Source organism: Barbus barbus (genome assembly GCF_936440315.1).
Source record: "Barbus barbus genome assembly, chromosome: 32".
NCBI classification, from domain to species: domain Eukaryota; kingdom Metazoa; phylum Chordata; class Actinopteri; order Cypriniformes; family Cyprinidae; genus Barbus; species Barbus barbus.
This window is the reverse complement of record NC_136760.1, coordinates 27928965-27950617: the sequence shown is the minus strand read 5'-3', so window position 1 is coordinate 27950617 and position 21653 is coordinate 27928965. Positions and strand designations below refer to the sequence as shown.

Sequence of the window (21653 nt, the reverse complement as noted above, 5' to 3'; positions counted from 1 at the left end):
TTGTAAACTGTCATTTATTTCTGTGATCAAAGCTGTATTTTCAGCATCATTACTCCAGTCTTCAGTGTCACATGATCTTCAGAAATCATAATAATATACTGATTGATGCTTAAGAAACTGATTATTATCGATGTTGAAAACAGTTCTGGTGAATATTTTTGTGAAAACTGATAGATTTTATTCTTAAGAATTATTTGAGGAATAGAAAGTTAAGCTAAAAGATAAGCATTTATTTGAAATATAGTTAAATCTTTTGTAACATTATAAATGTCTTTACTGTTACTTTGATCAATTCAATGCATCCTTGCTGAATAAAAGTATTAATATCTTTCAAAAATAATTATATGTAGAGATGTAAGTAGAGACGTGTTATTGTCCAAATGCTTGGCTCTCAGAATTGTTTCCTTCAAACAGAAGGCCGAGCTCCTGACTACAAATTATAGGATGACAAACAATCTCCCTCAAATTGCATGTTTTGCTGTGGTGTGACAATAAAGAAGGATTTGGGGTTTTCTCACCACTGGACGCTTGCCTTTTCTTTGTCTTTTTGTTTGTCGAGCAGTTTTTGGAAAAACCAGCTCTGTTTTACAGTATTACACCTTCTTCTTCAGTAAGTCACATATTTGAGAAACAGATTCAGTTGTTTGATTTTACAGTCTCACTATATCCCCCAGATATAGTGTTTGGTCTATAAATAACAAGTCTTGTGCATTTATTTCACAGTATTTGCAATGCTGTTTTCATTGTGCTTGCAAGATACTCCTGTGGTTTGTTTTAAATTATTATGTTTCTACTGTCAGGGATCTGCAAGAAATGGGACCCAGATGCAAATGAGCAGACAATGGTAATTTATTGACAAGACGTTGACTAGAAACAGCAGGGGGAGTGAGAAGTGAATCAGTCCAAACAGAGGGGCAGGGCAGACAACAATACAGGCAGGAGGGATGACCACTGAGCCAGTCCAAGGTGGCAGCGGACTCAAGCACAGAGGCAGCAGCTCCAGAGGAAGGCAGGAAGACAGGGACCCCGTAGCTTGAAGTGAATCTCAGAAGTCGCACCAGTCTAGCCGCCGGGTAGCGACTCACAGAACCAGAGACCTGACTCGTGAGAGTGGAGAGCTGCTTCCAGGTGGTAGGGGTCAGAGGCCAGGGAATCTGGGTAAGGACAGGACAGGGCAAAACACAATAACACAAGACAACACAACGACACAAGACAGACAAAAGAAAATCTAATCAAGAGAAAACACTAGATAAGAATACACAATCAAAAAACAAGAACTTGACAGAACAAGAGAAAACAAAAAAGGAACCGAGGATATAAAATAAGACAAGAGATCAAAAAATCACTTGAGCTAGATCAAAGGATATCTTTAGGACCAAGAAACTGGTAGACACCAAAACGAACCAGCAAGGACACAAGGGAAAGGAACACAATATAAAGCAGCAGAGCACACGAGGATCAGGTGAACACAATCAAGCAAACGAGGACTAGACAATGACTAAACAAGGGGGCGTGACCATGGGAAACAGGGAGGTTGGACAAGAGGAGCATGTGGCAAACACAAACAGAGACAGAGCCATGTGCTCAGACACAAAACAAACAAAGAAACATTGAACAGGGACAAGACAGACAAGACTGTCAGGGTAGGATCCTGACAGTACCCTCCCCCCAACGGACGCCTCCAGGCGTCCACACTGGGCAAAGGAGTCAAAGGGGGGTACCAACTGGGAGGGCGGGCTGGGAAGAAAACTTTGAGTTCCAGGGGGGCCCTTAAACATAGGGGGTGGGACTGGGGAGGAAAATACTCCAGGGAAATAGCTTGTGGCCGACCAGGGAGGTGTCGGCTTAGCGAACTCATAAGGCCTTGGTAACAGGGAGGGCGGGATGGGGACCTTGTTGGTGGTCCTTCTGGAGAAATTGGAGGCCTGTTTCAGTGGTGGAGTCGTCAAAATGGCCTTAGTGGTCTCTGGAGCCAACTCCTGACTGGTGACGGACCTTGGGACAAACTCAGGGGCCATGACTGCACTGGCAGGGAGGGTGCATTCTTGGAAAACAGGGTCAGGAGATGCAAGAACAGGCTCAGGTACAGGCTTGGAAGCACACTCCAGGGCTTCAGGGACAGACACTGGGCTTGACTCTGACGGGCCCTGCGGGACCGCAAGGACAGACTCTGGGACTGACTGGGGAGTGGCCACTGGAGGGCGCTCTGGAGGAGCGGGCACTGGAGCTGGAGCAGACACTGGAGGCTTCTGGACCAGAGCTGTGGCTGAGAGAACTGGCTGCCCAGGAATGGCCTCCATGGCCATTGCAGGAAGATCGGGCTGCTTGACATGGACCTTTGTGGCCGGGACGGTGGGAGCGGGCTGCTTAACAGCTTCAATGGTCGCAACAAGGTGAGCGGACTGCTCAGAGTCGGGCTGCATGGCCATAGCTGGGGGATTTGACCGCTCTGGGCAGGCATCTGTGACTGAGGCAGGAACAGTCTCAGAGAACAGAACTTGACAGACAGCATCCCCTTCAGTGATCATGACATGACTGGTTTGCAGTACAGATATGGCCTTCTTGGCTGTAGCAGGCAGATTAGGATGCTCAGGACAGGCCTTCAAGTCTGGAACCAGGACAGGCTCCGAGGACATGGCACGACTGACATGACTGCCCTTCTTGGGCGTGACAGGATTAACAGGTGGTTCAGGTAAAGTTACACGAACAGTCACAGATTCCTTCACTAGGGCAGAGACAACAGGTGACGTGGGCAGCCAAGGGTGTGGTTCAACCGGGTTACATACTTCTGGGACCACTGGATATTGGACCATCAGAGTTGGTTTCTTCAGGACCATTGGACCTTGGGCCTCCAGACTTGGGTCCACCTGGACGACTGGACTAGGAACCTTCTTAGTCTGGTCCTCCAAGACCTCTGGAGGCAAGGCATCCTGACTCGAGTCATCCTGGACCACTGGACTTGGGGCCTCTTGACTCAGGCCCACCTGGACCAATGTGCATGGGATCTCGTGGCTTAGGCCCTCTTGGACCAGAGGACTTGGGACGCCTTGAGAGGCAATGTCAAACTGCACCACCCGGGCCCTCCTTCGCTTTGGCTTCTGGGGGCACAGCAGTGTGTGATCAACTGCTACTGGGGAGGCGGCAGCAGCCGTGGCTGCTTCTGAGTTGACTATATTGAACTTAACCACATTTGAAGTTGTTGCTGCTAATTTGGCCATCTCTGGGATGAAAGAATCTGACTTGACTGGTTCTGGACTGACTGGAGCAGGCTTGACAGGCTCTGGACTGACTGGAGCAGGCTTGACAGGCTCTGGACTGACTGGAGCAGGCTTGACAGGCTCTGGACTGACTGGAGTGGACTCAACTAGCCCAGGACTGGCAGGAACGGACTCAACTGGCTCAGAGACCGATGCAGTGTTCTGGGTTGCTTTCCTTCGTCTTGACCTACGCTTTATTGGAGTCAGAAGATGATCTGGGACTTGACTCAGCAAGGGTAAGAGAACAGGTTGGTCGCTGCAGTCTGGACCGGGGATGACTGGAGAAGACTGGACAGGCCCAGGGATAACTGGAACAGACCTAGGATCCTTTGCCGTGATCGCTTCTACACGGACTGCGGTTAACTCCGTGGACTCGGAAACCGATACAGCAGTCTTAGCTGCTCTCTTCCTCCTCAGTCTACGTTTTAACGTAGGAGACTGAAGAGGGTCTTGAACTTGACTTGAAATGAGAGGGAGGGTGGCATGGTCTCTGCAGGCTGACTCTGGTGGTGTAAGGATCTGCCAATCCTTGCGATGGTGCAAATACTTTAAAAAGGTCCAATAATCTAGGCCTCTTAGTTGCTCCATTTCCCATTGTGGTAGGGGGTCATCCAAGCAGAGATTAAAAGCCTCCTTAAGAGTTGAGTCCGGGTACTCCAAGCCCCTTGCCATGGTCCAGAAGAATTGGGCAAATGAACCCACCTCCCGGCCCTGCTGGCGGAGCGATGCCACTGCCCGTTGGAGTTCCAGTCTTCCCTTGGCAGTACTGGGAGGAACAATACGGATGCTCATTGCTGGGTCCTGAACTGGCTGGTTCGTTCTGTCAGGGATCTGCAAGAAATGGGACCCAGATGCAAATGAGCAGACAATGGTAATTTATTGACAAGACGTTGACTAGAAACAGCAGGGGGAGTGAGAAGTGAATCAGTCCAAACAGAGGGGCAGGGCAGACAACAATACAGGCAGGAGGGATGACCACTGAGCCAGTCCAAGGTGGCAGCGGACTCAAGCACAGAGGCAGCAGCTCCAGAGGAAGGCAGGAAGACAGGGACCCCGTAGCTTGAAGTGAATCTCAGAAGTCGCACCAGTCTAGCCGCCGGGTAGCGACTCACAGAACCAGAGACCTGACTCGTGAGAGTGGAGAGCTGCTTCCAGGTGGTAGGGGTCAGAGGCCAGGGAATCTGGGTAAGGACAGGACAGGGCAAAACACAATAACACAAGACAACACAACGACACAAGACAGACAAAAGAAAATCTAATCAAGAGAAAACACTAGATAAGAATACACAATCAAAAAACAAGAACTTGACAGAACAAGAGAAAACAAAAAAGGAACCGAGGATATAAAATAAGACAAGAGATCAAAAAATCACTTGAGCTAGATCAAAGGATATCTTTAGGACCAAGAAACTGGTAGACACCAAAACGAACCAGCAAGGACACAAGGGAAAGGAACACAATATAAAGCAGCAGAGCACACGAGGATCAGGTGAACACAATCAAGCAAACGAGGACTAGACAATGACTAAACAAGGGGGCGTGACCATGGGAAACAGGGAGGTTGGACAAGAGGAGCATGTGGCAAACACAAACAGAGACAGAGCCATGTGCTCAGACACAAAACAAACAAAGAAACATTGAACAGGGACAAGACAGACAAGACTGTCAGGGTAGGATCCTGACATCTACACTTTACTTGCATGCTCCATTTAAACTTTATATTGCAGATCATTTCAGTCTTGGACGTGCATCTATTACACAAAGGCCCAATACTTTAAAAATATTTTACAGTGACAGAATTCTTTCAGAATGCGACAGTGACGATGAAATATTTGAATACTCAATTGGTCTGTTTTCTTACAGCCATTTGCATACTGAATTGTGATTGTTTCATTTTTGCTCCAATTTGACCATCTTCAGCTGTTTTTACACTTTTAGACACCGAGTGTTGAGGAGAAAAAGCTCTTTTAATTCCTAATTTTACACAAAACCTGCTGTACGCAAAACAGATATTTCTTTCTAGAAATGTAAATCTAAGGTGTCTTTACACAACCGAGTTAAGGCTGCTCTGTGCCTGCTCAAAATTCAATGTAAAGGTGCAATGCTGCATAAAAGCCAGACTAAATTAAGCCTGCTCAGACCCACCTCAGCCCCTAATATCAGAGCACACAGTTGTAATTGCTGAGAAAATGCATTTATGCCACCTCTGAGCAGCATTAAACAGTATAAATTCCTCTTCAGAAGTGCTTCTGTGCGGTCTTTGCCGTGTAAATTTGCTATATAACTCCTAAATGCATGTTCATGTGCACGAAGACTGACTGTCAAAGTTAAACCCGTTTCTTCATTTTTACTCAGCCGTTTTGCTCATGTGTGATTCTTCTAGCTTGCGTGTGTGAAATGCTCACGGCCGTATGAGGCTGGACAGAGCGTCTCGCTATATTATAAATATCCACCTTCAAAGACACTGGAGCTGATATGTGGAATTTAGTGTATATTCGTGCTTAAAGAGGCGTCAACTTTGCTTTTTCAGTCGTATTGTCAATAAGGACTCGGTCACAGTTACACAGGAGATGGAAAGTGATGGACAGGCGGTGACCTCACAATCTGAACTTGAATTTGTGTGTTTCTGCAAGATTTAACTAGACATTTTCATGTTCTGAAGTAATGAACCATTAGTAAATAGTCAATTCATCCTTTATAAAGCATTGTTCCAACATTAATAGGCATTAAAACAGGTTACAAATACAGCTATAAATGTTTTGTTCTTGAGCATATCTATAATGTTTAATAATTGTATTTTCATACTTGATCAATTTATCATTTCTAAATTATTACGCTATTTACAAACCAGTTATTAAGGAGTTGTCAGTGGTTCATAAGATCGTTTAGAAAGTGTAAGCAAATGATTAATAAAATATTTAAATGTATATATATAAATCTTATTATTTAGACACCTGATAATAGTTGCTCGGTGTGTTAATAAATGCTTTATTAACACATATTCCTGCTGTAATTCATGATTCAGGTAGTTGCCAGCCATCTATTTTTGTGAGCTCATCTAAAGTGAGGAATAATTATACCTTATAAAGCATTTACAAAGGACATTTAAAAAGACTAATTTATCTTCCAAACAGAAAAAATAAACAAACACAAAACAGAGGGATACAGAACACAGAAATATTTTTTCAAGATGCAAAAAAATGCATCTGTACACTTGATAAATGACATAAAACTTTGAAATTTCATAGAAATAATATGTAAATAAAAATTTGTACAAGTGTGCGGTTTCATTTTTTTTTGCATCTTGAAATAAATATTTCTGAGTTCTGTATCCCGTTGTTTATTTGTTCTGTTAGAGAGATAACTGAGCCTTTAAATCTCCTTTGCAATAGATATGCTTATAAATCAAGAAGAAGGCATTTATAGCTGTATTTATAAACTGCTTGAGTCCACTGTTCCTCTGGAGAAAGAGCTGTAACAGCAGCAAAGATTACAATAATGAAAAATAATTATTTGTGTTTCCTGGCCTACATTATGGCCCACATACGATCTTTGTGCTCCAGATGAAAGTGCTTCCTTCTGCCTTTGTTCAGGTAAGAGCTCTAGTTCCATGAGTTTGTGGTTCGGTGCAGACGTTGGGCTCCATCCACTGAGCAAAAGTCTGTCCAAACACCCTGAGTTCAATTTCCACTCCACGAGAGCAGCATGAGCCGCAGAAGAAGAGCTTTAGCCTCGGCTCTTGGCATTTTCTGGCCTCTGAACAATTTCGACCCCCTTCTAACACCTATCATCAAGCATCTTTTCTTCTCCGCTGACGTTAAGCTTATTTACAAATATATAAGGTTGGAAATCACAGGTGTTTGTCCTGTTGGTCAAGTGCAGGCTAAACACAGTCCATTATGGTCTGGATTGCTGATAGTATTCCTGCCAAAAAAGCTTGTGGATGCTTTTCTTGTTGCTGTTTCTTGGCCTTTTTTGGCTGCGTTCAGGCTGAAATGACAGTTTGATGGTATTTTAAACAAAAAGGGAAGGCACTGTACTCCTACAAGTATTCAGTTGAGTCTTTTTTGTTACTGGTGTCACTTTTTATTGGTTTTGGCTTGATTAGATTTTTTTAGAAAGCCCTAACCCGAAACATTAAGCTTGAGCAGACTCTGGCTTGGCAGGAGCGTGAGCTCCTAAATAAATGCACATGACGTGAGCAGGCCCTGAGGTAGCAGACATGACGTTAACAGACTCTGGATTGGCAGACATGATGTGATCAGGCTTTGACTTGGTAGACGTGATATGAATAAACTTTGACTTAACTTGCATGATGTGAGCAGGTCCTGGAGTAGCAGGCATGACGTTAGCAGGCTTTGGCGTAGCAGACATGACTTGAGTAAGCTGTGGCTTGGCAGACATGACGTGAGAAGGCTTAGGAGTAGCAGGCATGGCGTGAACAACTCCAGACATGACGGCTGGGATGTGGAAATACTCTGGTGCGGTGGGTACTGTAGGATTGCAGGGTTCCTCATCCGCAGTCCCCACAGTAAAAGCAGATCCACATAAATGATTATGCAAAGTCAATATATTGCTGTAGTGACCAGTGTGGGGTATGTGGTGGCATTAAACATGTCCTTAAAAAAATGTCCTTAAGGGCAATGTCATTGAAACCCACCTGGTCACACAGTTCGCAAAATTCTGCCACATAATCCTCAATGGCCCGGTTGCCTTGTCAAAGGCGAATCAAAGAAACTCCCTACATCGTAGCAGCCCCAGCGAGGTTTGCTCAAGCAAGCAGTGCTTATGTTCTCGTCAGAAACTGTAAGACCGGAGTGTCATATTGGCTTAGTTGATGTGACGGGACTTTTATTAAAGTGACAGCCGTTTGGATGTTGTTTCTGTGAAGTGAAGGAGTCTTTAACGGTGTCTGTTGTTATTGGGGTTTGTGGTGCTGTAGAAGATCAGTCTAACAGCTCTGTTTGAATCAAATATCAGTCAATGGTTTGAGCAGACGCTTCTGCAACCACCAGTGCTTTTCCTTCCCATCATTCCCTGTCCTCCATTTCCTCCCTGAACAATCCCGCAGCCTCAGGGAGTGACGGATGGGAGGGTAATCATTTTTGTCCTGCTCTCGTTCATAAATTGAGTTCAGACCGTCCTTCTTTCTGACATTGCATCTTAATGGCTCTTGGTGATTAAACAATGTCAACACTAATGTGAACCAGGATCCTTTAGGAGTTGAAGGTGGATGTGCTCGTTTGCTTTGTCTCTGATCGTCTGTGTTTGTCTGATGGAGCTCTGTGTGGTTTCAGGCAGGCTTGATTCGCACTGATGATGAAGAGTTCTTCATCGAGCCGCTGGAGAAAGGCCAGCAGGAGGTGGAGGTCAAAGGTCGCGTCCACGTGGTCTACCGAAGGTCGGCCATCAAAAGGGACAAGGATCAGAGGCGAGATGACCTCCATAATGAAGGTAAAGCAGAGGTTATGAAAAATCAAATTGAAATTTATTTATTATTTTTATTAAATTTTAAATTGTGATTCTGATTTAAAAAGCTCCAGGTTTTCTGTGTTTTTAGGGCTGCACAATTCATACAAAAATGCTAATTATAATACAGCATTATAATGTGTTTAATAATAGAAGTAATAGTAATAATAAATAAAGAAATAAAAATAAATGATATAATAATAATATAATATAATGAGATAAATAACAAATCAAATTTATTATTTTAAATAATAAATAAATATCAGTATAAGAAATATTACTAAATAAAAATAAAAGTATTTAAGAAAAATAATTAATTATTAATAGAAAACATTTACTATTATTACTTTACTATTATTGTTACTAAATTAGAATAAGTACTATAATAAAAATAAACTTTTTATTCATTTTATTACTTGTAATTTAGCTATTAATTTTACTATTATTACTAGTTTGGAATAAAAAAATTGCCTTTAAGAACAATAATGAACAATAATAATTTTATTGCACGGTACTATTGTAAAATTTTAATACAAAATATTTTACTTAAATATACTTAAATATTATACAAATTTTTAATATTATAATAATTTCAAAATATAAAATAAGATTTAAAGTATTTAAAATACTTTTCAGTTAAATTTTCCAGTAACACTTTATTTTAGGGTATCTTAACTAGTTGCTTATTAGCATGCATATTACTAAAATATTAGCCATTTATTAGTACTAATTAAGCACATATTAAGGTCTTATTCTACATCCCTAATCCTACCCGATACCTAAACTTAACAACTACCTTACTAACTATTAATAAGCAGCAAATTAGGAATTTATTGAAGGAAAAGTTGTAGTTAATGGTGAATAAGCGTTCCCTATTCTAAATTGTTACCAATTTTCCATAAAGTGATTTCCATTTAGCCTAATTTAACCGTTCTGTTTAACGTTTAAATATGACTGAGACATATCTGAGAGTTACTGCATGAAAGATGTGACCGTTTATTCTGACCTGTACATCAATAAACATTTTTTGTCACTGTGTAAGATATACATCTTAGCTTAGACTCGGTCTGTCACACGAAATTGAAATCAAGCAAGACTGTGCACAGAAGATTCAGATGTATTGCTCTGTGAATAAAGTGAAGGGTCTGAGAGGAATTGAAATGCAGATTATTGAAGTGCTCGTACCACATGCTGAACTCAAAAGCTGCTGAAGCAGAAACTTTGGAAGCTGTCATGGAATCACTGGAGGAAGTCAAAGATATTTTACTATAAAAGCACCTCGATGGTGCCGTAAATTCTGTTCCGCTTCTGCAGAGCGCCAGCAACCGAACCGACCAGAGCATCTGCTTTCACAGGTTACGTCCGGTCCAAAAACTCTGGGAAACCAATAGAGAAAATCAAAAGATCTTTCACTGGCCGGACAGATCATGAAAGGCATGCCTGGTTATGTTTAGTATCTTTGTTTGATACCATGGTACAGAGATGCAAATACCATAGTATACACAACCTTTTAAAAGTCTGGGGTCTGTATATATTTTTTATTTATCTTTCTAAGAGATTTATATTTTTATTAATCAAGGATGCATTAAATTGATCAAAAGTGACAGTAAAGACATTTATAATGTTACAAAAGATTTATATTTCAAATAAATGCTGTTTTTTTGAATCCAGAAAAATAAAATGTATCACGGTTTCCACAAAAATGCACAGCTGTTTTCAACATTGATGATGATCAGAAATGTTTCTTGAGCAGCAAATCAACATAGAACGAAGGATCAAGTTTTAATTTTTATTAAAGATGCAGACCTATGATACAACCACTCAGAACACCCTAGCAACGATCTTAAAAACCTTAGCAACCACTCAGAACACCCTAGCAACCACCCAGAACACCCTAGCAACCATCCTAAACACCCTAGCAACCACCCAGAACACCCTAGAAACGATCTTAAAAACCTTAGCAACCACTCAGAACACCCTAGCAACCACCCAGAACACCCTAGCAACCATCCTAAACACCCTAGCAACCACCCAGAACACCCTAGCAACCATCCGAAAAACCTTAGCAACCACTCAGAACACCCTAGCAACCATCCTAAACACCCTAGCAACCACCCATAACACCCTATCAACCATGCTAAACACCCTAGAAACTGCTCGGAACACCCTACGTCATAGCAGCCCCAGCGAGGTTTGCGTGACACTGAAGACTGGAGTAATGATGCTGAAAATTCAGCTTTGATCACAGAAATCAATTAAATTCGAACAGATATTCACATAGCTCAGATATTCAAAAACAGCTTTTTTGAATTGGAATAATATTTCACAATTTTTCTGTTTTTATTGTATATTTAATCAATGAAATGCAGCCTTGGTGAGCAGAGGAGGCTTCTTTCAAAAGAAATTAAAAAAGCTTTTAATATTGAATGATCACCGTATTCATGTGCTGTGTTATAATACAAAGAATACGATGCAATTACCTCCTTAAAAACTTAGTGGTTTGTTCAAAACTTTCTAGATTGTTACTTCAGCACTTCCACTATTTCTAAATGACACTCAGGAGAAATACAACAAATACAACTAAGGTAGTTGTTGGAGAAATACGGAGCGGAACAAGACGAGGAAGAACTTATGAAAGGGTTTGTTAGATGCAATATGAAGTGGAGTTTGGTGATGCCATAATGCAGCCTGAAAGAACACTAATAATCATAAAATATGGCAAAACTCTTGAAATATCCTGTAGTTTTGCAGCTGTACGGCGCTTTAATGCTTCACACCTGTATCAGAGGAATCCAGAGAGAGAATAATGATGCTCAGTAGTTGAAGTCTAGACCGGCCTGCAGCTCGTTTAGCTCTGACGTCTGTGAAATAATGGGAGAGCGTCAATGTAAATACCATATGTCTTGAGTTTTATGGAGAGATGTGCCAGAGGTCTTGACGTTTCTTCACTATGATATTTACCTCGGCTGTACCTTTCTTTTGCTGCAATAGAATTTGTGCCCAACCTTCAGTTACGCATTTAGAGGTTTGATTTGATCATTTTATCTTTCTGTCATTCTAGTTTTGGTTCTGAATACTGAATTCTTCATGCAAAATATGAATAAATGATAAATAAACCTAGTAAGTTGCTGGTTTAAAAGCATAAATATACTCAGTGCACACCAGGGGAATTATAACTAAAACCATTAAAAAAAGATTACTTTAAATAAATACTAAATTAAATCAAATAAATTTTTTTTTTTTTTAAATTTAGACAACTTGATGTACTAAAATAACTAAAACTGAAATAAAAATATTAAAGTTTATATAGACATGTATATATATATTTCAAAAATTTTAAATGACAAAAGCAACAAAATTATTACAACCTTTACTAAAATTAAATGAAAATGGAAAAATATAAAAATGAAAACTAAACTAAAACTATAATAATAATAAAAATAGTATACTAAAATAAACAAGAGTTTAATAACTAAAATTGAAATGAAAATATAAAAATTAATAAAATTAATACAAATATATTAATAAAAACTAAATTATAATATTATCTCAGTGGAAATAAAATAAGATTTAAGTTGATGGACTAAAATAACTAAAACTAAAATAAAAACAACAGTTAAATAACTTAAACTTTAACTAAAATGAAAATGGAAAACATAAAAATAAACCAAATTCTAAATATTAATAAAAACTATAATAGTATCTATGTTACACTAAATTAACTCTGGTGCACTAAAATATTGGGTAAAATAATCAAATAAATTTGTTATATTTTTAGAACCAAAACAAATCAATGATAGTAAATATTGAGTCTTTAAACATCGAACTTTCTTCTGTTTGTGTGCGCTTCCCTTGTTCTGAAATGCAAAATTCATGCTGTTTTACACTTTGAAACAACATTTAATATTTCCCGTCTACATTTATTCTGGATAATGTGCCTTGTGATCTGGGACGCTTCAGTCTTTGGCAAACGCTCCTAAAATAAAGCAGAAATACATGTTTTATAATTAATGATTATTGTTTCATAACACTTAGGAGCAGACAGATTTCTTTTTGCAGCTCAAGCTGTTTCTGTAGTCAGGAAGATGCGGCTGTGAATGTGTCTCAGTTGTTGCATACAGAAGTTTTTTTGATGATACTAAAGCAGAAACCCATTGTTTGCATTGCAGTAAATCTCTGGTGTTTTCAGTCACAGACTTTGGTATCGCCGAGCTGCCGAACGCGCTCAATGTGCTGGAGGAGAAGCTGTCAGAGACGGAGCGCAAACGCAGACACGCCAAGAAAGACGACTACAACATCGAGGTTCTGCTTGCCGTGGACGATTCGGTCGTGCGCTTTCATGGCAAAGAGCATGTGCAGAACTACGTCTTGACGCTGATGAACATCGTAAGTGACTGATTTCAGAAAGAGCTTTATTGCCAAGCGTGTTTACACACACACAAGGAATTCATCTTGGTGTTCGAAGCTTCCAGTACAGAAAGTGCAGACATACATATAATTAAGGTAATAAAAACACTAATAATAAAGACAATAGACAATAAATTATCAATAACAATAGCAATAAAAATATAGAGAAAAATAAAATGTCCCTGGACAGAATTCTGAATATGTGCTATTTACAGATGAAGGTTTGAAGAGTTATTTGCAGATGTACAGTACTGAGGTGTGTTATGTGTGTGTTGTTCAAGTGGGACATGGCCTGAGGGAAAAAGCTGTTCTTGTGTCTGGCTGTTTTGTTTCTCAGTGATCTGTCAGAGGGCAACAGTTCAGAGAGAGAGTGTGCTGGGTGTGTGGGGCCCAAGGTGATTTTCTTAGCCCTTTTCCTCACTCTGGAGATGTAAAGATCTTGGAGGTTGGGTAGAGAGGCACCAATAATCCTCTCAGCAGACCTCAGTGTCCGCTGTAGTCTCTTGCTGTCTGATTTGGTAGCTGAACCAAACCAGACAGTTATGAATGAACACAGGATAGGCCGAGTAGAAAAAATGCACTGTAATTGCCCTCTTCTGCTCGATTAGTTTGGTTCTGGAAGCAAATTTGCACACAACATCCCACAGACCAGCTTGAAAGCAACCCTGTGGTGACTCTGTGCCCACGGTTCACTGCTCTTGACCCGCAGCACACCTCTCTAGCACTGCGTCTGTGGAAGGATTACTAGAGCGAGAACCAGAGAAAAGACCTGTTGAAAACGCGTCCCACCAGGTCCTGCCACCTTAATCTGCTTACGCTCGCCAAATCCACTCAGTCAGATTTTCACAGGGAGCCGGTTTCACTCTGTAACTGTCACCGTTAGGACCGCGGCGGTGGGCTGATCCACACGCTAGACCGCTGACTGACCTGAGGGAGACCAGGGGTCATGGGTCCAACGCAGACGGCCTGAAAACACACACACACACGCGCGCGTATGCTTAGCTAGCAATTTATTTTTAGAAAAATGTGTTTGTGCATTATATCTATGCACACACACACACACACGCACACACTTATATATTTATAAGTATACATATTAAATATAAGTATAAATATTGAATAAATGTAATTATTATAAATATATTTTATATATTCCTCTTTATATATATATATATATATATATATATATATTTATATACAGTTATAAATGTATTATATATAATATATGCTTGTCTCTTTCTCGCTTCTAGTGACAGTTTTGTGAGAGACAATATGTGTAAAGAAATCCAAGAAAATACTTTCTTTCGACGTCATCATTTTTATCATTGGCTGAGCAGCCAGTGTTTGCTTGTTCAGAGCAGGATTTAGATATTTAATGAAGTTTTAGACCTTTTCATGTGGTAACACTTACAATAAGCTCTCATTTGTTAATGCATTAATGAACTAACAATGTTAAATATGTGCTTTTTACAGCATTTATAAATATTTGTTTCTGTCAGTTAATAAAAATGCTATTTTTTATTGTTTGTTCATGTTAGTTCACAATGCATTAACTAATAATAACAGATATCACTTTTGATTAAAAAAAATTGCATAAGTAAATGTAGAAATGAACATTAAAATAAGATTAATGAATGCTATTGTCACTATCTCTCTTTGGAAGGAAAACGCGGAGGCGAGGAACTCTTAAACTTTGAACTTTATTCAGAACACAGGGATCTCAGGAGACACGGATAGAGACGATCAGGAATCAACGATCAGACCGGAATCAGAGGCAGGGGAACACAGGGCTTAAGAACACAGGGAAATCAATGAGGAAGAACAGAAACAGGTGAGGAGTAATTAAACACAGGGCTGGGGACAAATTAACTAATGATGACAAACGAGGACAGCAACAGGAAGACCAAATATGGGCACAAGAGGAGGGGAAACACGAGACACAGTCTAACATCACGCCCCCCTCCGGAAGGCGCATCCACGCGCCATACACCATCCAATGGGGTCAGGGGGCCGGGCTACCGGCCTCCAGAGCGGGGCCCGTTCCGGGAGCCATGGCGGGACAGGAGACACAGGAGGCCATGGCAGATCAGGAGACTCAGGAGGCCATGGTGGATCCAGGGACTCAGGGGGCCATGGCGGGACAGGAGACACAGGAGGCCATGGCGGATCAGGAGACTCAGGAGGCCATGGTGGATCCAGGGACTCAGGGGGCCATGGCGGGACAGGAGACTCAGGAGGCCATGGCGGATCAGGAGACTCAGGAGGTCATGGTGGATCCAGGGACTCAGGGGGCCATGGCGGGACAGGAGACACAGGAGGCCATGGCGGATCAGGAGACTCAGGAGGCCATGGTGGATCCAGGGACTCAGGGGGCCATGGCGGGACAGGAGACTCAGGAGGCCATGGCGGATCAGGAGACTCAGGAGGCCATGGCGGATCCAGGGACTCGGGAGGCCACGGCCTTATTTTTTCTAGTAGCCAAGACGGGTAAAGGGGTTCTGTGGCCTTGGCCCTCGGCGCGGCCACACAGGCCGTGACCCTATAGCCCCCCCCAAAAATTTTCTTGGGGAAGTTCCCCTCTGGGAGCAGTTGAGGATGAGCGGGCACTAGGGGGTGCTTTGAAGGTGAGGTCATTTGGGGGCACTCTGGAGGCGCAGACACTAGAGGGTGCTATGGAGGAACGGGCTCTGTGGGGCACTCTGGAGGCACGGGCACTTGGGGGAGCTCTGGAGGCGCGGACACTCGGGGGTGCTCGGGCAGCGCGGACTCAACGATCAGACCGGACACAGAGGCAGGGGAACACAGGGCTTAAGAACACAGGGAAATCAATGAGGAAGAACAGAAACAGGTGAGGAGTAATTAAACACAGGGCTGGGGACAAATGAACTAATGATGACAAACGAGGACAGGAACAGGAAGACCAAATATGGGCACAAGAGGAGGGAAACACGAGACACAGTCTAACAGCTATAGAACTAAAAAAAATATGGTTACACTTTATTTGAAGGTGTCCTTGTTACAGTGTAATTATACATTTAAGTACTGAGTAATCTTATTATATGAGTAGGGTCAGGATTAGGGTTTGCCTTAGGGTTACTTGCATGTAATTATGCATGTTATTATAATAGTAAGTACATGTAACGTGTAACAAGGACACTTTAAAATAAAGTGTTACCAAATGCTAAAACTTAAAAATGAATATGAACACAAAGTAAAAAATTAAATCTAATTCAAATGATTGAATATACTGTATATATATATATATATATATATACAAACCCGATTCCAAAAAAGTTGGGACACTGTACAAATTACGAATAAAAAAGGAATGCAATAATTTACAAATCTCATAAACTTATATTTTATTCACAATAGAATATAGCTAACATATCAAATGTTGAAAGTGAGACATTTTGAAATGTCATGCCAAATATTGGCTCATTTTGGATTTCATGAGAGCTACACATTCCAAAAAAGTTGGGACAGGTAGCAATAAGAGGCCGGAAAAGTTAAATGTACATATAAGGAACAGCTGGAGGACCAATTTGCAACTTATTAGGTCAATTGGCAACATGATTGGCTATAAAAAGAGCCTCTCAGAGTGGCAGTGTCTCTCAGAAGTCAAGATGGCAAGAGGATCACCAATTCCCCCAATGCTGCGGCGAAAAATAGTGGAGCAATATCAGAAAGGAGTTTCTCAGAGAAAAATTGCAAAGAGTTTGAAGTTATCATCATCTACAGTGCATAATATCATCCAAAGATTCAGAGAATCTGGAACAATCTCTGTGCGTAAGGGTCAAGGCCGGAAAACCATACTGGATGCCCGTGATCTTCGGGCCCTTAGACGGCACTGCATCACATACAGGAATGCTACTGTAATGGAAATCACAACATGGGCTCAGGAATACTTCCAGAAAACATTGTCGGTGAACACAATCCACAGTGCCATTCGCCGTTGCCGGCTAAAACTCTATAGGTCAAAAAAGAAGCCATATCTAAACATGATCCAGAAGCGCAGGCGTTTTCTCTGGGCCAAGGCTTATTTAAAATGGACTGTGGCAAAGTGGAAAACTGTTCTGTGGTCAGACGAATCAAAATTTGAAGTTCTTTTTGGAAAATTGGGACGCCATGTCATCCGGACTAAAGAGGAAAAGGACAACCCAAGTTGTTATCAGCGCTCAGTTCAGAAGCCTGCATCTCTGATGGTATGGGGTTGCATGAGTGCGTGTGGCATGGGCAGCTTACACATCTGGAAAGGCACCATCAATGCTGAAAGGTATATTCAAGTTCTAGAACAACATATGCTCCCATCCAGACGTTGTCTCTTTCAGGGAAGACCTTGCATTTTCCAACATGACAATGCCAGACCACATACTGCATCAATTACAACATCATGGCTGCGTAGAAGGAGGATCCGGGTACTGAAATGGCCAGCCTGCAGTCCAGATCTTTCACCCATAGAAAACATTTGGCACATCATAAAGAGGAAGATGCGACAAAGAAGACCTAAGACAGTTGAGCATCTAGAAGCCTGTATTAGACAAGAATGGGACAACATTCCTATTCCTAAACTTGAGCAACTTGTCTCCTCAGTCCCAGACGTTTGCAGACTGTTATAAAAAGAAGAGGGGATGCCACACAGTGGTAAACATGGCCTTGTCCCAACTTTTTTGAGATGTGTTGATGCCATGAAATTTAAAATAAACTTATTTTTCCCTTAAAATGATAAATTTTCTCAGTTTAAACATTTGATATGTCATCTATGTTGTATTCTGAATAAAATATTGAAATTTGAAACTTCCACATCATTGCATTCTGTTTTTATTCACAATTTGTACAGTGTCCCAACTTTTTTGGAATCGGGTTTGTATATATATATATATATATATAAGCAATATAAAGGAACTGTTTCATCATTATTGGTTCCTATCACTCTGCACTTTGCGTTAAGCTCCTCTGCTCGGCATTGTGGGTGTCGTACCACCTGGAGACTGATTTCTGGACAGCGCAGAGTCCGCGGACAATGCTTGTATTGTTGCATGTGTTGAGAAGCGGCCCAGTTTTGTTCTGCGTTGGTGTAATGCTGTACTCCGGCGAGAGATGCTCAACACCTTCAGAGAACAGCTGCGCTTCTCATCATTGAACGAGCAAATCAAAATGTGTTCAGCATTCTTATATCAGATGATGAACCTCAGTCAAAATATTTGATAAGCTGCCACATGCTCATTAAACTAGATTTGAAAGTTTTTTGCAGAACCGGTTGCAGGTCAGTACAGTTCATGCAGGTTTGTTGCGTTAGCATTCATATTTCTGTCTGTGGGCTCCGTTCACCTTCTGTCAGAGCAGAGAAATTGTGTGTTTTTATGCAGGTGGCTGTCAGACATTCACGTTTGCCTGTGACTGATGGCCTGACATGTGTATGTGTGTCCTGTAGAGACTGAGACGGCTCTCCAGAGCTGCAGGTGAGCTCACTTGGACCTTCTGCTGTAAATAAACACAAACGAGGCTGTCACGAAGGTCGTCGGACTGGGTTGCACTTCATAAATTGGCAAACACGTTTACAAATAAGAAAAGCGCAGGCTTTCATCAGGCTTGCATGTCTCCTTTCGCGTTGACATCAATCTGCAGGACACTTGAAAGAGTCATCCGTGCACGTCTGGATCAGAATATCCGCTCACATCATTCCAGGCAAGTGTCAGTGTGGTGAGATGCCAATTGCATCATGCCGAGTCTGCGACCCAAACCTGGATGTAATTACAGTCTGTGTGCATTTGAAGGGGATTGTGCTGTTTAACAAATTAGGATATGAAAAAGCCAGTTCCTATACATCTGTCAGCGATGAAACAAACTTTAAATCTCACAACTAGCTAAAAAAAAAAACTCTCCACAATCCCCAGATGCCGTGTATATGTAGTTTAATTTTATATATATATAAAAAGCACAAATGAGTCTCACATGAAGGTAGATTATTATCATTATTATTACTATTAAGGCTTTCCTGTATCTCAAATAGTAGAGCATGGCGCTAGCAACGCCAAGGTCATGGGTTCGATTCCCAGGGAATGCAAGAGCTGATAAAATGTAAAAAAAAAACTGTAACTTGATCAACTCTTAAACTGCAGAACTTTTATTTTGACGGAAAACACTTTTCATTCTCATTACAATTCTGGGAAGATTCACTTTAAAACAAGCAGTGAATGTTTATTGAACTAAATCGCAGAGAAGACCAAAGCTGAAACAAATCCATCAAGACATTGAAATATAAAAATATAGAAATATAAGTCCATAATCCATAATAATGTTTCTTGTCGTCTTATCTCCTGTCGTCTCTCACATCAAAACCCAGCCACATATTTGTTTAGATCTGTTTTGGCTTGTAAACGCTGCTTGATCTGCAGATTTCTCTCCTGATTCAGACCAGAACACTTTTTATAGACTCATATTTGAGTTAAAAACGTCTTAATGCTGGATTTGTTTCAGCTTTTGTCTTCTCAAGATGTTAACTGATGGACTGGAGTTGTGTGGATTACTTTTAGATTATTGTGCCCTACTTTAGTGTATCCTGCCTTGTATTTATTGTCCTCTTCCTATTGATTTTCTCTTCAGTATGTGGAAAAACGGCAAAACTTGAGTTGTTATTGCAGGCGTGCCGTAAAAGTGGCTTTACTGAGAGGACGGGTAACTCAAGAGGATTTAACCTCAACTGATTCCTCCAGCGTTACCTTAGCCTTATATTCCCCAGGCTGATCTTCAACCTTCACCGCTGTTAAATTTCTGGCACACTGAGCCAAACCAGCATGAGGCACAAAAACAGAGCCGAGAGGAAACGACGGCCATGCGTTTAACCAGAATGCATTTGTAAACTCCATGACCTCGGCTGCAGGATCAAGTGTTTGAATGTTCTGTCTTTCCTGATATATGGAAAAAACATCACGGCTGTTTTCCCTCTGGCTGCGTGCGCTGCGCTCAAAGCTGAGGTTGTGCTGACATGTCTTGTGGACGGTACGGCGGCGATTGAACACGTCCAGATTGATGCAGCACGTTCTGTTTAAATTCCACACCAGAGGTTCATTAACTGCATGCCACGTGTCAGACTTTGAGCCTAAGCTACATTTTTTTGTAGGTCAGACATTTTTAGCATTGCATAATAAACTGCGGTGAAGTGTGCTGTTTTTTTTTTAAGACGACGTTGCTCGAAATTCCTACCAGAATCAAATGGATTCAGGCTTCAGTGTCCTTATCAGGGTTATTAAATGTAACTAAAACCATAAACTTTTTTTTTTTCAAATTCAAATAAAGTAAACTTGAACTAAAATAAAATAAAATATTAAAAAAACTTACTAAAAACAACCTATTAATTTAGCTAGTTGCCTGGCAGCATTTCTCATTTTCATTTAGTTTATATTAATGCTGTCAAAAGATTAATCGCATCCAAAATAAAACATTTTGTTTACATTATATATGTATGTGTACTGTATATTTAATATATATATATAAATACAAACACATGCATGTATATATTTAAGAAAAATATGTTATGTTTATATATTAAATATATTTATATATAATATAAAATATAATAATATGAATATATAAATGTATATATTTTCAAAATAAATACTGTATGTGTGAGTATTTATATATACATAATAAATATACGCAGTACACATACATATATAATGTAAACAAAAAACTTATTTTGGATGCGATTAATCGCGATTAATCTTTTGACAGCACTAGTTTATATTTATGTACTAAAATAACAATCTAAAACTGAACTAAAAAATGAATGGCAATTATGAAGACATATTAATTTTTATTTTATTTTTTTTTTAATATAAAACGAATAAAAATGATAAAAACAAACAAACTTTGACTAATTATTCAAATGAAAACAGAAAATATTAAAAATTAATTCAAAATAATAATAAATGAACACCAGCACCCTGGTAATATTGGGTCTCATTTTAAAGCCAGAAAGTGTACAAACCCAAATGTTAATAATCAACCAAGACTTGAGGTAATATACTCTACTGGTCAAAAATGTTGAATAATTAAACATGTTTAATGTTGTTGTTAAAAGAAGTCTCCTCTGCTCACCAAGGCTGCATTTATTTAATAAAAAATACAGTAAAATCAGTAATATTGTGAAATAATATTTCAATTAAAAATAAGTGTTTTCTATGTGAATATCTGTTAAAATGTCATTTATTCCTGTGAAGCAAAGCTGAATTATTACAGTCATTACTCCTGTCTTCAGTGTCACGCGATTCTTCAGAAAATCTCTGGGGGGGTGGCGCAGTGGATAAGACACATGCCTTTGGTGTGAGAGACCCGGGTTCGAATCCACTGTGAGACACCAATGTGTCCCTGAGCAAGACACTTAACCCCTAGTTGCTCCAGAGGCGTGCGACCTCTGACATATATAGCAATTGTAAGTCGCTTTGGATAAAAGCGTCAGCTAAATGAATAAATGTAAATGTAAAATCAGGTGTGAATTATTGCATTTAAAAAAATCAA

General features: G+C 40.4%; 1 protein-coding gene across 1 annotated transcript in view; it reads left to right on the top strand.

The window, feature by feature from the left end:
* LOC306852630 (A disintegrin and metalloproteinase with thrombospondin motifs 14-like) overlaps window positions 1–21653 on the top strand; it is a gene marked incomplete at its 5' end in the record, with an annotated part of 62086 nt that overhangs the window by 10186 nt on the left and 30247 nt on the right. Inside the window, 2 exons of the mRNA XM_079389616.1 lie at window positions 8555–8711; window positions 12916–13112. Coding sequence (XP_079245742.1) covers window positions 8555–8711; window positions 12916–13112 — 354 coding nt within the window. The remainder of the gene's footprint in view (window positions 1–8554; window positions 8712–12915; window positions 13113–21653) is intronic.